At 34.7% G+C, this 19,318-nt stretch overlaps 1 protein-coding gene across 2 annotated transcripts; it reads right to left on the bottom strand.

The window, feature by feature from the left end:
- Positions 1 to 397: 397 nt before the first annotated feature.
- LOC134755483 (apyrase-like) lies at positions 398 to 13,149 on the bottom strand. Of its 2 annotated transcripts, none has more exons than XM_063692041.1 (11): positions 12,995 to 13,149; positions 12,062 to 12,284; positions 11,389 to 11,586; positions 8,822 to 8,952; positions 6,209 to 6,356; positions 5,625 to 5,751; positions 5,334 to 5,488; positions 4,659 to 4,749; positions 3,866 to 4,012; positions 2,973 to 3,139; positions 398 to 560 (listed from the first exon to the last, which is right to left on the bottom strand). In XM_063692041.1, the coding sequence occupies exons 1-11, from the start codon at positions 13,087 to 13,089 to the stop codon at positions 423 to 425; spliced, it is 1,620 nt and encodes a 539-aa protein (XP_063548111.1). In that variant the 5' UTR covers positions 13,090 to 13,149; the 3' UTR covers positions 398 to 422. The 2 variants fall into 2 exon arrangements, with proteins under 2 accessions (XP_063548111.1, XP_063548118.1); XM_063692048.1 differs by lacking the exon at positions 2,973 to 3,139 and adding an exon at positions 1,143 to 1,309.
- Positions 13,150 to 19,318: the final 6,169 nt, after the last annotated feature.

Raw genomic sequence — 19,318 nt, 5'->3', positions numbered from 1 at the left:
ACCGTAATTACGTTCAAATCAAAGGGATTTGGGTACCGCAAAATCAACGAAATACAGTGTTTAAAGGATTCAATTCTTTCTTGCGCCGGTATCTTCCCGGGGCTGTGATATATGTAGGTCAGAACCCAGGATAGTTTTAGACATTCATAAGTGCATTGTGAAACCTATGCCTTTCTTTCACTTTCAATTATAATTTTCTGAGGTCAGTATTATGCATGTATTTACATTCAAAAGTGAGAGTGTGGTGCAATATTCCAATCGGTATGAAAAATGTTAGCTCGCTTGGCCAATGTAATACCTAAACTGTCTCTTTTTGTACTTATAAGTCTGTGGGATTAGACAGATTCAGTAACAGATTGGAAAATAGTTAGTGTCTAGTATATAAAAACACAGTTAATGTACTTCTTGTAATATTTTTATTGCTAGTCACTGCACGGGTTGGATATTTCTACACGGCCGTCGACATCCTTGACAATCGGCGACTGGTGCCTTATGTAATCTTGCAACAGATCGTAGTCCACGCCTATTACTTCAACGTCAAAGCGGTTCTCAGAAATCATCTGAAAGGAAAATTCGTCATTTTGGTGGCCGGGATACTAAAACCTCCTTTGATAAGTAATTTTTTTTTTTTTTTAATTTATTGAATAAGGAAGCAAATTACAGTATTTTAGATCATTACAAGACCCATCGTAGCAACAACTATAACTAACAACTAATAACTAACACTAATAACATAACAAGCAATAACTATAGCAAGCATAATTATGTGTACTGCAATATCTTCTTATCTTTTAACTATTTTGTAATTCTAGTATTAGTAATACTGAAGTTATTTTAGTATTTAAATCATCATGGTCCATTGGATTTAATTTTAAAAAATCGGTAGTTTTTAAAGCTTGAAAATAGAAAACTTACAATTCTAACTTGCGCTAATAAGACAAATGTAGGTACATAATATAACAATATACATAAAACATTTAGAAAAGATTAAGCACGCTAAGATACGAAATCATATCAGAAATATTTTATGCCAAACAATAACAAAAACAACATACAGTAACATATACATTTCACATAATAAGTGTGACATAGATACAGAGCGAAATCTGCGTATAGCCTATTTACAACAGCACAAAACTTACTGTGAAATTTCCTCCACCTGCTCCTATAAAGTCGGGGGTGATAACCCTGTAATTGTTTCCCGGGACTAAAGGCTCATATCTAGGGACGGGACAATCTACACAACGGACGGACGCGCTGACAAGTCGGCTGCCCTTGGGCCGGGACCCGTCAAACACTGTTTGAATGCCTGTGGAATAATTGCGGGATAAACTAAAGCTAAGGGAACACAGATATACAGGGTGTTTGGTAAAACTAGTATTTGGAAGAAGACAGACATAACGAAAACAAATTATGCATTTAAAACCGTACCCAAAAAGAAGTTATGGGGCTTCGAAAATCAGATTTTGGGTACTTTTGGAAAAACATTTAAGAAATCGTATCTCCAGAACCGTGGCTCCTAGGAACAAGGTTCTAAGGACGGAAAAGAAGGAAATGACACCACCAACACCCCAAAAATTTTTGACGGGTCATGTGCCAAACACCCTGTAGAAGAAACTGCTTTAGGAACTACACAAATATGCCATAATTATTTAGTTTCATTTATTTTTATTTACCGTATTATGTGCATTCGTTTTATCTAGTGAATGTAAATAAAACATGGAAGACTAGCTTCAAACAAAATATTCGTTTGAAACTGAGAAACTATTTAAATACGCATGCTTTTCCTTGTCGGTCACTGGGCTTGACTTGACTTACTTGACATATGGTCCTATATCCCCTATGGTCCTATGTCACGGTCACTGGTGCCACTACGTTATGATTTTTTTTGTTTTAAAAGTTTTAAGTTTAATTTCATGTGAATACCTAAAGGAATATACTCTTACTCTAACCGCTCTAACAGCTCTAACCGCTGAACCGATTTAGTTTGGTATAGAGATAGTTTTTATCCCAAAAGTCATCCTTTAAGGGGGTGAAAAGAGGGGGTGGAAGTTTGTATGCGGAATCGATAAAAAGCAGATAGGATAAAAAATAAGCTACCCAAATTACTAACTCCACGCATACGAAGTCGCGGGCAAAAGCTATACTGAAATATGAGTTTCATAATACGACGATTCTGTTGAACTGTCTATATTTTCGTAAGTAGGGCAAATAACTGTACTTATTGGGTATGGCGTTCCATATTAGGAAAACAATTTTATGCAAAGCGTTCCAGACACAGTATTAAAAATATATTAAAGAACGAATATTTGAACTGACACACTTAGCGGGTAGAATGAAAGGTTTAGTATTATATTATAAAACTCTAGGAGAACTTCTTCACCATAAATTCCTTATTTGTTTTATGAGGAGGACGATTATGAATTAACTCATAGATTTCACCGTAAAAAGTTTTTAGGATAGTTGTATACTCTTCTTAAATAAACGCAAAATATACTTTATCAGTATATTTTACCATTGTATGTCTCTTAACCCATTGACCAGCAGACACCTTAGGTACCTAATAATATGAATATTGGGTAAATATGGAATCGCTTATTGTTGTTTTTTTCTGTTTAGCGGAAATGAGGCCTAAAATTTTACGACGAATAAGTAAAGTAACTAATAATATATTTAAATAGTGATGATATCTCCATACAACCCGATTTTATTATACGCGACTGTATACATACCTATAGAGACGTAACGATCGCTTGGTAGGTGTTGCTGTTGTGATTTCCAGTTTCCACCACAATATATATCAAATATGCGCGCCTCTCAGTTTAATCCGAAGCTTCTAAACCGCTTATGACATAATCCTACGCTAATATTTATCAGAAAAGCCAATATCAATAACAATATTAAACCCAATTCAACACCACAAAGTCGAGCAACATACATGCACAATAACACTCAATAGGGTTGTCACTTACAGAGAATCCGTCGCCTCCATCACCGAGGAAGCTTTGAGAGATAATTGTGTAATTCTTGTCTAATCTTAGAGGCTCGTAGATTGGGACGCTGCAGTCTATGCAACGAACGCTCGTTGTGACAACCCTGCTGCCAACCGGCTTGGAACCGTCGAAGACTGTATGGAGCCCTGAAGAGAGTTTAATAGAAAGCTATCAGCGAAAGACAGATATACATACTTAAGCTCGAAAAATCCCTAGGTTTGTAAGTAGACTAAAAACAGCGATTATGCGTAGGATTAGGTTTTGGCAGGATAAAACACAAATAGAGTTTTAATTGCAAACATAGTGAATTGCGAATGCGTGAAAGTGACTACATTGTTTTGCCTATTTGTTTGTATTGACTATATTAGCATATTCGAAACACAAATACAAATAGCCCCCTGGTTCGTTGAAACCGAAGTAAGTACTCGTTAGTGGGTAGCGTTCGTAGACCGCCGTTACCGCCACTTGGTTGCCTATTTAGAAATAACGTAACTGACAAACTTATCTTACAAGTTTAAAAAAAACGCGAGCTTAATAATCTCCGGCTTGCCTACTTAACAGATATGTTCGACGCGCCGCCACTAAAATTTGGTAAGCTTTTTATAACGTAAAAATATGGCATTTATTCGTGTAGTTCCATAACATAATTCATAATATAATATGTATTTGGATATTACTTAATAAATGTGCATTATGCACATGCAGATACACATGCACATATACATATATGTGCATGTGTATCTGTATGTTTTATTGTGCGGTGTCAAAATGTGACGTTGACTTGGCTTATCATGTCGTTATACGCCCCATATGGCAACCAAAAAATATTCCTAGATTTTGATATGCATTAGGCATTTGATATAAAGTGGTACCTGAAACCTGAAGCATCCTCGCCCCGTTATAAGGATCATTGGCGACTGAAAACTCTAGCATTTCCATAATATGGTCGCCTCTTAACTGGAAAACTTCCACGTTGTTCTCAAACGGAGTCGATAGAATCATGGCTTCGAATGTTATTGCTGTGATAGGAAAAGGTAAATAAATGATTTGGAAATATAGTTAATCGAAATTTTTACTTAAAGACTGTACACGATGAAACCATACCTATATTGGACTAGTGTACTTATTATTTGGCAGATTTGATTTAATTCAATCCCCAATTCTCCAACCTTAATGTTTATAGTAACAAATAAAAATTTATAATAATAAGTACCTTAAATTACACTAGAGTTCACTCTACAGCCACAAAAACTATAATTATCAGTCCGAAGCCAAACATAAAATGAGTTGTATGCTCTCGTTGTAAATACAATCTACTAGTATTCTCATAGGGTCTCTATTGTTTGACATAATTATTGAAAGTCATAATGTAGTGATTGTCATATTATCATTAGTCATAATTTGGTTTTTCTCAGAAACGCGTAACGTTTCAGGATTGCCATAAAACAAACCTAACCTAACCTATCTATAGGATAACCCGAGGAAAATCCTGAAAAGTGAACGGTTTCAGAATTATGACTAATGATAATATGACAGTCATTATATTATGACTTTTAATAATTATGTCAAACAAAGGGACCCCAATCTAATAGTAGGTACCTATTTAATGTTTATTCAGCCCACACTCGTTATACATTTTTTTTTGTAATAATTATTAACACTTACTTCCTGGCTCAATGTCTACTCGTATGCCGCCTTGGTTGATGACGCAGAAATGTGCATAATTCCAGTTACCTTCCTTGGCTAATGGCAAGGCCTGAAATACAAGCATTTCGATAGTGAAATAATAATTTACTTAGCCCCACTTGAACCATCCCACTAACCCGGGGTTAAGCGGTTAAACCGATAACCCAGTGTCAAATTGTACTGGTAACCATGGTAACTGCAGGTGTAATCGATTAACCCCGGGTTAGTGAACGGCTGTCTTGTGTCCCGAGTAGAGTTGTGCCGTTCCCGGGAACTTCTCGGGAACGGCGCAACTCTACTCCCGAGGTTAACCATTTAAACCTGGAGTTGCCATGGTTACCATGGTTGGAGTTACAATTTGACACTGGGTTAATGGTTTAACCGCTTAACCCCGGGTTAGTTTGATGTTGCAAATGGGCTTTAAGACAGTAAGCGCCACTTGCACTATCCCACTAACCCAGGGTTAAGCGGTTAAACCGATAACCCAGTGTCAAATTGTACTGGTAATCATGGTAACTGCAGGTTTTATGGTGCAAGTGACAACCAGGAAACAAGACAGCATTTTCTGTTGTCTTTGTTCTAAGTACTTCAAAAATTTACAGGAAACCCGTATCAAACCACAGATCTTGCCCCAGAATCATTTAAAGTACTCACAGCATGCATATAGGCGTCACAGATAAAACTGCCCAGATTGCACTCGCCGCAAGCACAGCTGGAACCAAGATGGACTTTGGATGACCCCACTTCTTGTCGAGCCAAGTCATCTACCTGGGGGAGATAATATGCTATTTTCTCCAAAACATCCGGTGCTGAAAATACAACATTGAAACAAAAATCATTACCTTTCCCAAGAAAATGTGACGAAATGCATTTTTTGTGTGTGGTGGATTGGTGCTTATTTTGTTTTTCAAGGTAAAAACCACGAATCGGAATGTTGTGACTGACCTTGTACTACTTCATTTCCCAGGTAGTGCGGATTGCCTTCCCAATTGAGAAGATTTCCAGCGTCGTCAAAGAACAATTTGATTTCTCCCAAATACTGAGTGTGCGCCGCTGCTTGTACTATCAACACCTTTAATATTTTTAAAACAAAAAAAAACGTTATTTAAACAAAAAATAGATGCCTGCAGGCGTTATTTTACCGAATTTCATTTTTAATATTTCGTCTAAATAGCGTGGTATCCTCAACGGGGTAACGTATCGTCAGTTTGTCAGAACTATTCATCATCATCATCATCATTTTAGCCTTCAGTCGCCCATTGATGCGCATAGGCCTCTCTTCGTGTTCGCCACTTATCCTGGGCTATTCTCATCTAAAACTGCCCCGCGATTTCCCCAGAACTATTAGACGATGTTATGCAATAGTACTTCTTTAATAGACTCGTTCATTGTTTTTTTTATTAAGCCTGCTGCTTACAATATTGATTATTTTATTAAACGATTATGATATTTACTACCACACATACAAAAAGCTGGTTAATTAATAATTTCTATAGCGCCAAGGTCTTTGCCCGTTTTTCTATACGAACCTGTCTTGTCTCCTGTTCGACCACCACAGGATAAGGTCCTTGTGGGACGAAGGCGCTATTTTCCGGAGGATCTTCGTTGTACAATAACGTATGACTGTGGCCACCAACGACGATGTCTATGTATGGACCACCGTGGAGTGCTATTTCTCTGAAATTAATTGTAATTTTAATTGATTTTATTTTATTTATTTCATAATATTAATTACAATGTAATTTATGCTTCGTCAATCTATAGGATTTTTTATAATGATCGTCAATATTTTAATAATTATTCCTATAATTTTCCAAATTTACAATTAAAATACACAATCAATCAATCAATCATTGATTGATTGATTGATTGATTGATTGATTAAAATACACTAAACATATTCTCAAAACCACAATGCAATACCCGGAACACATTGTGCTCTAGAAAAATAATGATAAACTAAGTTGAATAGTTTTAGTTTAAGTGATTAACACAATATGGTTATCACAGTGTGGTGAATGGAAGGCATTAATTTGAGAGACAGGATAACGAATAAGGAGGTGCTAAGAAGAGTGAATGAAAGGAGAGCTATTCTGAACACTATTGCAAATAGACACGATAAAATCATTGGACACTTAATAGAGCGGGGTAGAGGAAGACCCAGACGCAGCTTTTTAGAACAAGTGAAAGAAACAGTAGGGGTCGTGTCGTATCAAAAAGTCAAATAGCTGGCGCAGGATACGGAAAGCTGGAAGATCCTCCACCGACAAGAGAATAACTTAAGTTAATGATGATGATCACAGTGTAGTAACCGCCTCAGTTTACGCACGGCCTTTAAGTGTTGACGAAGCCTGCGTTGCAGCTGATCACGAAACTATGCACCACTTGACGAAGCCTGCGTTGCTGATCACGAACTATGCATGGACTTCCTATTACTATTTTATATTGCTTACCTAAATAAAATAAAATAAACTTACCATAGTTTTAATAAAGTGAATCTGTAGTTATGACACAAGGGGATAAAACTATGATACGTATACTACGAATAGACGGACATTCACAATAGTAAATCCACTAAAGCCTCTTTGTTATTAACTTAGGTGTTATAAGAGGATTTAGACCTCTGGGCCTCTATCTAGGGTTTTGCAGCCGTAACCTGTTTTTGTTCTCTCCTCTAATACCTCGCATTTCCATAAAAGCCGGATGAAATAGTTGTAGTGTGTGGACACAGGTTCCGTTTTTATCAATCAAATGGTCGTAGTAGTAATATGTATGTAATTAGTAGTATAATTAATTTTTTTTAAGTTATTCGAACTGTAGGAGGCGCTCTTAAGTAACTTTTGGACATTAAAAAAATTTTTACTTAGGCACCTAAATAAGGTGCATTTTTTTTACAGTCACTATTAAAATTCAGAAATGACTTCGCCAATTATCACAAAAGTAGCCAAGACAGCTACTGTGACTTCGGCGTAATGACACCCATGTTGTATTAAAAGACAAAAAACTCTAACATGCTCTTGATGTTAGCTATATATTTGCGGATATGTTATAGGTACTCGTACTTAGTCGCCTACTTTTCGCTAAGACGTAATGTTTTTGTCGCGTGGTTCAGTTTCAAAATAGTTTGTTTAAATGCATCTAAACATTAAATTAGTTACAGGACTCACAGGGAAACATAATCATTTTGATGACGTCAAATAAACATGACAAAAAAGTTACCTTACAATATCGAAATTCGAAAGCTATGAAATTACTATTAAGTTAAGATTGTTTTTTCTTCTTTTTTTGTTTATAGTATCACATAATAAATAACTGAGTAAAGTTGGATTAAAAGTCCGAGTTAGAGGTTACTTTGGGAATTAATTGTATCGAACGAAATGTCATAATTCGTGTATCGGAAGCTATGTTATTAAAGATAATATAGTCAAGAACTACATATATTTTTTCCACGTCTACTAATATCAACGCCTCTTAGATCATGTAAGGAGATTTTTCGCCTTCTGGCTCAGGGAACCGCCTTAAGGTGATCTGAGACCAAGACGCGTTCAAATAATAAAGAAACGGGTAGTTATTTCGTAGCCAAAAATGAACCGCCCAAAACTCGGCCTAAACAAACGATCCTGGTCTTTTCAGCATTACAGACTCGTAGGCCGTTGTATTTTACTTTGGAGAGAAAAGGCCGAGTTAAATTAAAACAGAACACAAATAGGTCTAACTCAGGTTTATGTTCTAATTTTATGTTAAAATATAATTAACTAATAAACTTTTGGGTTCAACTGACCAAAATTTCGTCTCGTCTCGCCTCGTGTCGTTTCGGTTTTGAGATAAGGTTTTGTAAAATATAAATATAGTCGACTTGTAGTAGACTTGTAGTCTTGTATTTACATACTACAAAAATATTAAGATGCCCAAATGCAAAACTCTCAGCTGATCCCGGTCAGATGTACCTATTTACATATTTACTTACTTACTTACTGCTGTGGCGCGACGATCCGAAGTGGATCTTGGCCTCCGACACCAAAGACCGCCATGCTACTCTGTCCAAAGCCGTTTCTGTCCAGTCGACGGCGCCGAGTTCGCTGAGGTTCGGTGAGGGGTGAGGTGGGAGGATTTACATATTTAAGAAATCCAATTAACATTACCTGTCAATTTCTATGCCACAATGCGACAACACTACGATAATGTCAATGCCTTGTTCGTGCAGTTTCTCAGCTTCTTGTCTCACTGCCTCCACTTCGTCTGTAAAACGCAGGCTTCCGGTAGAGGCAAGAACCTAAGAAAAGTAAAGTAATGAAACAGACACTAGCTTTGATGTTACCTGATAAACACACGACACGGAGACAGCGATATTTGTAGCTAGCCGTAATTAAGTAGTGTGAAGACATAAAGCGTGAAACGTAACTGAGTGACGTAATTGTAAATTTAAACATACTGTTAAAAATTCTTTTTACAAGCTTTTATTTAACTTGCCCTCTAGTATTGTATGTAAGTGTGTTGTTTTGTTAGTTAGTGCATAGAGTAACTTATACTAGAGCGGTACTGTCATTGTAAATTTTGTAACCCCAGTAAATTCACTGCCATCTGTCGACACACTTTAAAACAAAAAATGAAGATTTATAAAAATACGATAAAATGAATTAAAATATGGATAAATGATTTTTTTTATTTGCATTAATTATTTTTATGATTTTGACCCATGTTTTTTCACTGATATGCGTTAAAGTTGTTAAATAACAAACGAAATCGTCAACGCCATCTATACGACAGTAGGCCAAAGCTAGTAGCGCCCTCTGAACGAGAATCAAATTTTCTTGATTTTCGAGGCACGTTTTTCCTTAGACTGTATCCAACTATTACGGAGTTATATCTATCTTTGGTTAGTGTGGGTCAGATCTTGAAAGCTAAATTTGACTCACTTTTCGATTGAGCTGAAAATTTGCATACATATGTAAGTCGGGTGACAATGCAATATGTACATCCGAGCTGATCTGATGATAGAGACAGGAGGTGGCCATAAGAACTCTATGATGAAACGACGCAACCTAATTGTGTTTGGGGTTTTTAGAATTGTCTCAGTGAGTATTAGTTGCCTGTGGTAAGAAAAGTAACAGTCAGCGATAAAAGCTTGTACCAAAAATGAACTATTACGTATTAGCTTCGAAATATTTACAGACTGTATTCATTATTAACCGTCTGCATCTGATTCATTAACACGGTCCACCATACGTAAACAGATTTTACCCGTTTTCAACATGAATTTTACTTAATGTGTATACACTGTTTAATTTTATTATGTTTGGCGAACTTGATAAGAAACGTGTCGTCTATTCACATAATTTATAAACAGTGTCCATGTAGTTTTAATGATAGTGTAGCGTAGAGTGTCAGTGAAACGACAGTGCAGTTTTAATGAAAATCAAGGATTTGGATTAATATTTTTGTTGCACACGTTTTTCTTTCAATGATTTTTAAAGTATAGTTAAATGTTTTTTTCGGGATAGCACATTTTCGTTGACCATGGATAACAACAGTGTATACGAAATGTAGTAGTAGATAGTAGGTGTTTTGCGTGTCGAAACCATATCTGAGATATCTGATGAGGTTTAATTAAAATAGTACATTATTGTCGAGGCTCGGAAGTAGCTACTTGCTGGCTGAGGATTCGTTTTAAACGGACGACCTTGGGAGTCCGTTTAATTGAATCCGAAGCCAGCCAGGAACCCTCCTGCCGAGTCATATATAGTGCTTTTCTCAAAAATGGCGCAATAAACACAAATATGATAGAAATATTTTACAGAAGCAACGTTCTTACGTATATATTTTCACAGAAGATTTGCTTTGCCGCCTTTTTATTTTTTTTAATTGAAAAACGAAGTGTATTTTTCTGCCGAAAATACGCCAACCTATTTGAGACAGCTAAATAGTCGCAGTAACAACATTATAATAATAAGTACTGGTCGTCTGTTTGGCTGTTTAATGGACCTATGCCTTCATTTGATATGACCACTTCAACTTTTAAAAAGTTTGGAACTCGATAAATAATGGAATTTGTATGCAACATTGCAGTCCCGAAATCGAGACTGCAATGTTTTTAACTTTTTAATTTTTTGACTGACCATAAACTACGCACTTCGCGATTTAATTTTTAACCGGCAACGTCGACTTTGCCGTCCATTTTTGAGAAAAATATATTAATTCATTGTTTTTGAGTTAATAAGAAAAGTCAAGTCAATTTATGCTAACAATGAATCAACGCTCGCTGAAAATATATTTCGTAATGTTTGTCTTTTATTAAAGAATAAGAATCTTGTATTCGCAATAAACATTACCAGGTACATAGGTGTTCATGCGATAGGTGGTAGGTTTCATGTTTAACCATAAATGGTATGCAAAATATGTACAAAACTTATAAACTATCATGCAAAACATATAAAATACTGTCTCTAATTACAATATATTAATGTTACACAAGTCAAGTCTAATTAAATAAATTTCATGTCCAAGAATTCATTTGTGCTATAGAAATTGTAGTTATTTAGTCATTGATGCAACTGTCTCTTCATATCGTTAGGTAATGTATTGTAAGTATATAATGTAATAACGTATCTCCAATGATCCAAAAGCTCATAAACCATCATTACTAATGAACTCTAGAATTGGTTACGTAAAATATGAAATTGATTTACCTTATACGATTATAACTACTTACATTAGTAGAAGCTATTATGACGCCAATGATTCCAATTCTTCTTCCATTCTTTTCCACTATTATACTGGGCTGGTACAAACCCTGTATTGTGGGCTCATCGTCATCGATTATATTAGCGGTAACCATCGGTGCTTCTAAATGTTGCAAGTAGGGCACTACTCCTTCAATGCCATTGTCAAATTCATGGTTACCTAGTACCTAGAAATAATCCATCATTTTCATTCCATCAATATTTCTTTGATAAATGGGCACTTAAAAGTGTACCATTTACTTTTTTTCGAAAATCCATAAACTTTTGGGTTATTTCTACCCAGAATATCGATTAAAAAAAAAAGTCCCCAAAAAATGTCAGTTTTGTAACGCATTTTCACGTACATTTTGTATGGACCGTTACAAAACTGACCAAAATTTTTATGAAAAACTGGAGACACTTTTTTGTTTGTCTCATTAAATAGTTCGTGATTCTGAATCGAAATAACCCAAAAATTTATGGTTTTTCGAAAAAAAAAATGGTACTATTTTTTCTGAAAACCCCCAAATATGAGCAGGGGGCTATGATAACTCGGATTACAAATAATACGGTAATTGCACAGCAACAGGTATTTGATAATGTTTAATGAGCGTGCATTAATGATTTTGTTATTGTGTGGTAAATGTTGCAAGACATACTTACATGCGCGTCATGATGGAACATATTCATAAAATCTTGTGTTACATTCCATCTTAATATATTGTACCAAATAGTACCCTGAAAGCTGTCACCAGCGTTCAAGACCAAGGAATGAGGTTCCCTTTCCAAGCCATTGCGTACCGCCGTTGTAAGGCGGGCGAAGCCTCCAATACATGGGGCTGCTTCTGGGTTACAGATAGTCCCCCACGGACTTGTTTCTAAAAATCTGGTTAAAAAGTTTTGTTTTATGATTAACATAAAAATTGTCTAACTTATTTATGACACTATGAACGTTGTGATGTCGGTTTTTTCAGTAGGTATATAATGTATATAGTAGGTATACAAGGTATATAATAATGAATGTTTCTGGCCTGGTAATGTAAGTATTGATGGCCTTATTAAATTCAAAATCGCAAAAATGCATTTTACAAATATATTTAAGTAGTATTTTTTACCTAAAACCTGTTTGCATGATTAAAATAATATAGAAAATAAAAATTAAATTATTTGTTTAATTAAATTTGTTATTATTTGTTTATTTGTTTAATATAAGCTTAAACTTTTTTTTATATGCGATTTTGGTAAAAAGTTTATTTGCCAGCGTCTTTATTATCGGCCTTATGTACAGATTAAGACTGCTTTGCGCCATCACATTTTAAAATACCTACACTAAATATAACCATTAAATATGTGGAAAGAAGACTTTATGATAAAACACGTCAGTCATAAAAAAAACAACTCGCATACTTTAAATAATATGAATCTAAGATTGGAATCGGACTTTTATTATTTAGGCCCTATACTTACTAAGAATACTAAGATATACTAACACATGGTTGATATAAAAGTAGTTTAGTAATTTCAGTGTGTATGTATGTATATTAAAGTCAATATATGCTGCCTGAGCTCAGCAAATTAATATTCAAGCAAACTCACCTTGCATGGAAGTCATTGTAATGTAATATGTTTAGCTCATAAGTCCCCTGTCCACTAACCAGTAAAAAACACGCACTTAAAATTACTAAATACATTTTAAAATAATACTATGAGGTTTTAGACAGGTACACGCATTGCAGCTACCACGAGAGATATAAAGCTTAAAAAACACTATATATTACAATATGCTGATTAGATATTACGTTTTAAAGATAATGTTCATTGAGATAACACATAAGGTATATAGAATACATATAATTTAATACGTTCTGGTTAATCACGTGTGTTATTTATATTATTGACACAATTTAATTATTGATTTTAATAATAAGCTTCTTACTTAATTCAGTAACTGACGACAAGGATGGCAGCTATATTGATATTCGTACGTTAAGCACGGTAGAGATATTTGAATCATTTATATGTATTGCTTCGTCTCTGACATCATTAACTGAATTAAGTAAGGTATGTGTGAAGTGTTTTTTTCTGTTCCTTTCTGTCTACATACGATATTACAATTTTTTTTCTGGAATACCAATCATTTATTCCAACAGATCGAGTGACACGGTGGAAGGCTGGTATCCCAGAAGATCAGGTTCAAATGTCGCAAAAAAAAATATTTTTCCATTGTTTAAAGTAATAAGTTTTATCTAAAAAAGTTTATAATTAAATTATTTTATTTAAATTAAAGCTATAAATTAATACAAATTGATATACACAAAAAAATCTTAATCTAAATCCCGCGCCTAAAATTGCTTTAACTATAATGTACCTACTACTTAAACGCGCGGTTATGTTATGCGATAAACGCAGCGTTAAACGCGATGCTTTTGCCGCACACCCATTTTATATCAGATAATCGAATGACACTACATTGTTTTACATGATAAACGTAGCAGTAAGCGCATTGTCATTTTTGTTATAGGTACATTCCGTTGACGCATGCGTTCGACGCTGCGTTTATCGCACAAAACAACAGCGCGCTTTAACTACCTATATCAAAAATAGCATTTGCAATCGTTTCGTGTATAAACACTTAAGCAATTGATTTGCTGTGTATAACTTATAACTATTTACACAGATAAGGTTATCGATAAAATAATAGGTGGGTTTAATTAAATCATTAATTACAATGTAATGTCGTGTGCTATGTTTTGTGACTAGTATTATATTTATAAAAAAATATTTACGTAGACTTATATTGACCGGGATATAGACCGTGATTAACTTTTGTATTATTTGTGAGCTCCCGATATTTCGAAAAGTTAAAGGTAATCACGGTCTATATCCCGGTTAATATAAGTCTAGTGAAACTAACCGTGAATCATTCAAAACTCTAAACATTTACGTTATAATTTCTATTAGTAGGTATTAATCCTTTAGAATGAACAAAAAAGTCATGTAACTTTTTACTCGGGTGCATAATAGTTCGCTATACATTGTAAAGTTAACAGTTGTTTTCAAACAAACTAACGCAAAAGCCTTTTGTCATCGCCGTTAAACTTCCATTCGTTTTGTTTGAATCCGGGAAATGAATTGCAAGTATAAAGCTACCAGGGTCTTCTGTTTCAATGAGGCTAAATTGGATTGATATCGTACCACGTATACGAGTTCAATCCAATTTAGCCTATGTTTGAATATTGAACTATAAGGACGCTACAGCTTATTTTTTTGGTACAATCTTTTATAGGTTAACCTAAATACCTCTACATAACCTCTACGCTAAGCAGATTATTTATTTATGTGTAAATACTAGGCGACGAAATACATAGTTATATATAAATACATATTTACTTAAATTTTGCACATCTCAACTCAGGAAATAAACTATTCATGTTAATTACGCAAATATATTTATTATCTTAAAAGCGTATGGCATAATCTTACTCAAATCGACCTAGCCCCGCAGTAAGCTAAATAAGGCTTAAATACATAGAAAATATCCATAACTCTGGAACAAATATTGTGATGAACACACAAATAAATGCCCTAACTATAAACAAAAAATACTTAATAAGGTAATTGCTTACCATCAGGCGGGATGCTTGATTGCCACCGACGTTGTATAAAAAAATAATAAAAAAAATCCCCTTATTTTGATGCCCCATATAGGATTTGAACCTGGTACCATCTGCTTCGCAGGCAGGATCACTACCGACGACTAAGATAGGGCGCCGTTAACCCTTAAATGCATGATTTTTTCTTTTTGACCAAAATGAAAATATGTGTTGCATTATTGTTTGCTGATTATGGGAAAAATGGTAAAAAAATTATAACCTCGACGTTCACTGCGAAATCAGTGTTAGAAGTTGCATAGGCTAAATCTTATTTATGTAAATATATAATTTTCAGTAAGATATATCAGAAAAGTTTTACTACCATCGGAAAGGTACACTTTTTGTGATATACCTATGATAAAGATTTTAAATATAAAATAAATTACAAATCCCGAAAAAAAACGTTTAAAATCACATACTCTGGATTTTTCCTAGTTTTCCGACATTTCGTCCTAAAACGAATGTAATATTAATAAATTAAAATACTGCGTAAATTTAAGTAAAAATTCGGAAAACGGATTAGTTAATTACTATTGTAATAATATAAACGGCGGCAAAAAAATAAGTGCATTCTCGTTGCCAGGGAGGTTTTTGGATTATACTGAGCAACTTTTACTATAGGACTAACCCCAAAATCGCGAAAAAAAAATTTGGCTGTTTCATACATTTTGGCTGGTCCATTTTCTATGGGAGGGTAATTTTTTTTTCGCGATTTCGTGGTTGGTCCCATAGTAGAAGTTGCTCAGTATAATCCTAAAACCTCCCTGGCAACAGAAATGGACTTATTTTTAGCCAACCTGTATAGGAACAAATATATATTATCTAATTATGTATAAAATTCGATGTTTTTGTTGTGTAGGCTGCATCCTACACTTTACATTTAAGGGTTAAATAACTATATCAAGTGATGATGAATGTTTAATGATGTTTCTAATAAGATTTATATTTACCAGTCATTTCCGTTAGTAACCCTATTGACCTAGGCCAGGGGTATCCAATGTCTACCACGTTTTTAGTATTTACAACTTCCCATTAAATTACCTTACAGTTATCATATGTTCATAATATTCACCATTCATAAGTGCTTGTTGCTAGGCCTACATGAATAAAGTATATTTGAACTTGAACTATGTTTGATTTAACAATTCTCCTTCAGCAAGTTTGTGATGTGATTGATTGAATTTGATTGCTAGATTGCTTTGCTAGTGTTGAATTACATTAGCATAAGCTTCGTATGAGCTTTACAATGATTGATTGCTTCACTATTAAATTCATGAATGTGAAAGCTAACTAAAGTGAATAATTTTAAATAACACTTTTGTGTAAAAAATTATTATAAATGTTGCGGATTACGAGATTATTTTTAAGTGAGTACGCAGGTACAATTAAATAAGTAGCTGTGAGTCGTGGGTGTTTTGCTACATATATTATGTAGTTAAGTACTAGCTGTTGCCCGCGACTTCGTACGCGTGGATTGGTAGTATGTTGGTGGTTATGTAATACCCTTTTACCAAAATTCAACGTCTATCCCCTTTTTAACCCCCTTAGGGTTTGAATTATAAAGAGCGTAGATATAACTTTTTTTAAAATCTTATAATATGCTTTTCTAAGAAGTTTTAAAGCATTTGTAATAAAAAAATTCAACCCCTTTAGAGGATGAATTTTTTAAAACGCTGAAATTACTTTTCTTGTAATGAAATAACATGCTAATTCAACTCCCGCTCTCAAAAACATTTCACCGTGGAAGTTCTATGAATGCCTCGTAGTTGATAACTATTTAGTTCATACACGTGTCGTGTTCTAAATAATGGAGGACACGTGTTGGACGCTCTTGTAATCACTATTTTATCAATCCGCAGCCGACCGCACTGCACGATAGTCAACTACATATTCTCTCTTTAAGCTGTTATTCTCGCTTACTGAGCGCAGGCGATAGTTCGACTCATATAAAACCAATATTTTAACACCCACAACAACTACACGTGCTCTTCAATCATAGGTCCCTGCCGAGGTTGTCCCGAGAGGCTACAGTATGGGGTTCTTCAAAAAAGGAGTGTACAGGTTTTTAAAGGGTCGGCAACGCGCATGTAATATCTCTGGTGTTGCAGGCGTCCATAGGCTACGGTGACTGCTTACCATCAGGCGGCTGTATGCTTGTTTGCCACCGTCGTGGTATAAAAAAAATAGGTCAATCGCTCGTCTACGTTATGTAGGCGTTGGAAATACCTAAACCGTGACCGTATCCGAGGTGTTATATGCAGATTTAATTTCCTCGGGTTCAAATTTAGGTACTCACATTTTCATTAAATTTACGAAGATTTTTCTTTCATTTCTTCCATCCATGCAAGGAGTAGAAAAATCACATTGCATTTACCACCTCGGCCGCCTTGAATTTTTTTTTACTGCACTTGGACGTGGATAGTCATGTTATGATAATTATCGAATAACATTTGTAACGTGTATATTAATTAGACGGTAGTCAACTTATTTAATCTACTTGCATGAGAATAATATATCGTAATTTCATGAAATAAAATTTAAATTCTTTTTTCAAAACAACTCAATACAACATATTATTTTAAAGGGAGCTATGGTCTTTCAAATCTAAATGGGACTTTATTGCGCTCAATTTTTGTTCGGTATCGTAAAAAGTATAAAAGTAAACGAAGACAAACTGCATACATTACTCGGCATCCATGAATGGATAAAAGCCTATTTTCCATTGTGTCACAGTGGGCTGTTAAGGTACAAAGGCAAAACCGGAATCGTTGTTACTGGAAATGGCTGAATACAAAACACTTCCGAGTTTTGAAACGTCTGGTAAATGGGTGGTTCTTTTTACCCGTTTGCTGGAGCCGAGAGAGTATTTTTTAGTGGGCCAGCGATTAAATTGTCAATTATTTAACATATCTGTTCGTGTACAAACAATGAATGTATTTGTTATAAAAGGGTCGCAATTACAAAAGTTTGATAAAAATAGATTTGTACATTTTGTACTTAGCAACCATATGCTGGACATTTGTATGTTTGCTACTTACGCTTACGTTTTACTATGAACCATCTCGTCGAGAGGTCTAAGTCAGGGAGAAGTTACTGAGAGTCAGGGAAAGATAGCCCATTTAACACATTCACTGCTAACGTTTTCATAGCGCTACACTCGTAGCCGATACTAGCGTTTTCCTGCTTTTTAGAGAAAAGCGACTAAGAATATAAAACCCACCGAGCGGGTTCCCGGCACTCAATGTGTTAATGGTTTCAACGTGGATAAAGTCACGGACATATATATATATATATATATATATATAGGTATATACATTTTCTTGTTGTTGTCTATAAATTTCATAATCTCATTTCCCGCATTCTTAAAGTTCCCTGTATATTCAAATAATGATAAGCATCCGTACTTCCAGCACAAATATTTCCTGCGGCCCGCGAATAATCCTACTCGGAGAAGTTGAGAGCCGTTCTTAAGATTCTTCAGCAGTGTTCACACAGTCAATAGAGGTTCAACTTTTCCTGTTATCGGCTCCTTGCGCCCTCGCGCTGTTAGTGGGAAACTTGGCACCTTTACATTAGCTTATATTGTTCTTGTTTAAAATTAGTGGAGCAGACTTAGATCAGAGGAAGGAAAGTAGGTATTCTAAAATTGCTAAGACAGGACTTTTGATTTCTTGTGATTAGTACCTACATAACAGAACTAGTATGATTCTTCCTGCGTATAAGTAGTTCGTTTATAACGTCAAGTGTTTGATGAACATATTTTTATTTGTGCTTTTACTTATTTGTAAAATCTTTCTAAAATATTCAACCTGCACCCACGTGAAGCATAAGTTGCCTAAAATTATATACCTATAGTATTTTCTAACTATTCGATTTAACAAGTAAATCTGAGTTAAATATTATAGCCAGATGCCAGGAAAAAAATAGATGATTAATATGTATAACGAAGGTATAAGGAAGATAAACAACGTAACGATGTATACTTATATTGTAACTTAAAATGGAAGTACATATGTTAAGAGCCCATCAATCAATCAATCAATCAATATCATTTATTTGCAAGAATACTTAATTTTAGTTACAGGATGTTAACGTGCCATCAACGTGCTCACTAGCGCCACTGATAAATAATTGTGATTATTTAAATTTAAAGGTAGATATTTAAAAAAGGGGGCCGCTATGTACTGTACTTTGTATTTAAGTACCTTTTGAATACATTATAATAGTTTTTACGCTGCTGGATTCGTCAATCTATGCCTCCAAAGTT

Source organism: Cydia strobilella, chromosome 1 (assembly GCF_947568885.1).
Source record: "Cydia strobilella chromosome 1, ilCydStro3.1, whole genome shotgun sequence".
Taxonomy (NCBI): Eukaryota; Metazoa; Arthropoda; class Insecta; order Lepidoptera; family Tortricidae; genus Cydia; species Cydia strobilella.
This window is presented reverse-complemented; position numbering and strand designations above follow the sequence as displayed.

What these genes read in the sequence shown, in the direction of transcription:
- LOC134755483 (XM_063692041.1), bottom strand. Translation starts at nt 13,089, where the DNA reads ATGTATTTAGTAATTTTAAGTGCGTGTTTTTTACTGGTTAGTGGACAG. An exon ending in TCGAACAGGAGACAAGACAG is followed by an intron (nt 5,752 to 6,208) that starts GTTCGTATAGAA and finishes AAAATATTAAAG; the next exon opens with GTGTTGATAGTACAAGCAGC. An exon ending in ATGGAGGCGACGGATTCTCT is followed by an intron (nt 561 to 2,972) that starts GTAAGTGACAAC and finishes TTTTCCTTTCAG; the next exon opens with ATGATTTCTGAGAACCGCTT.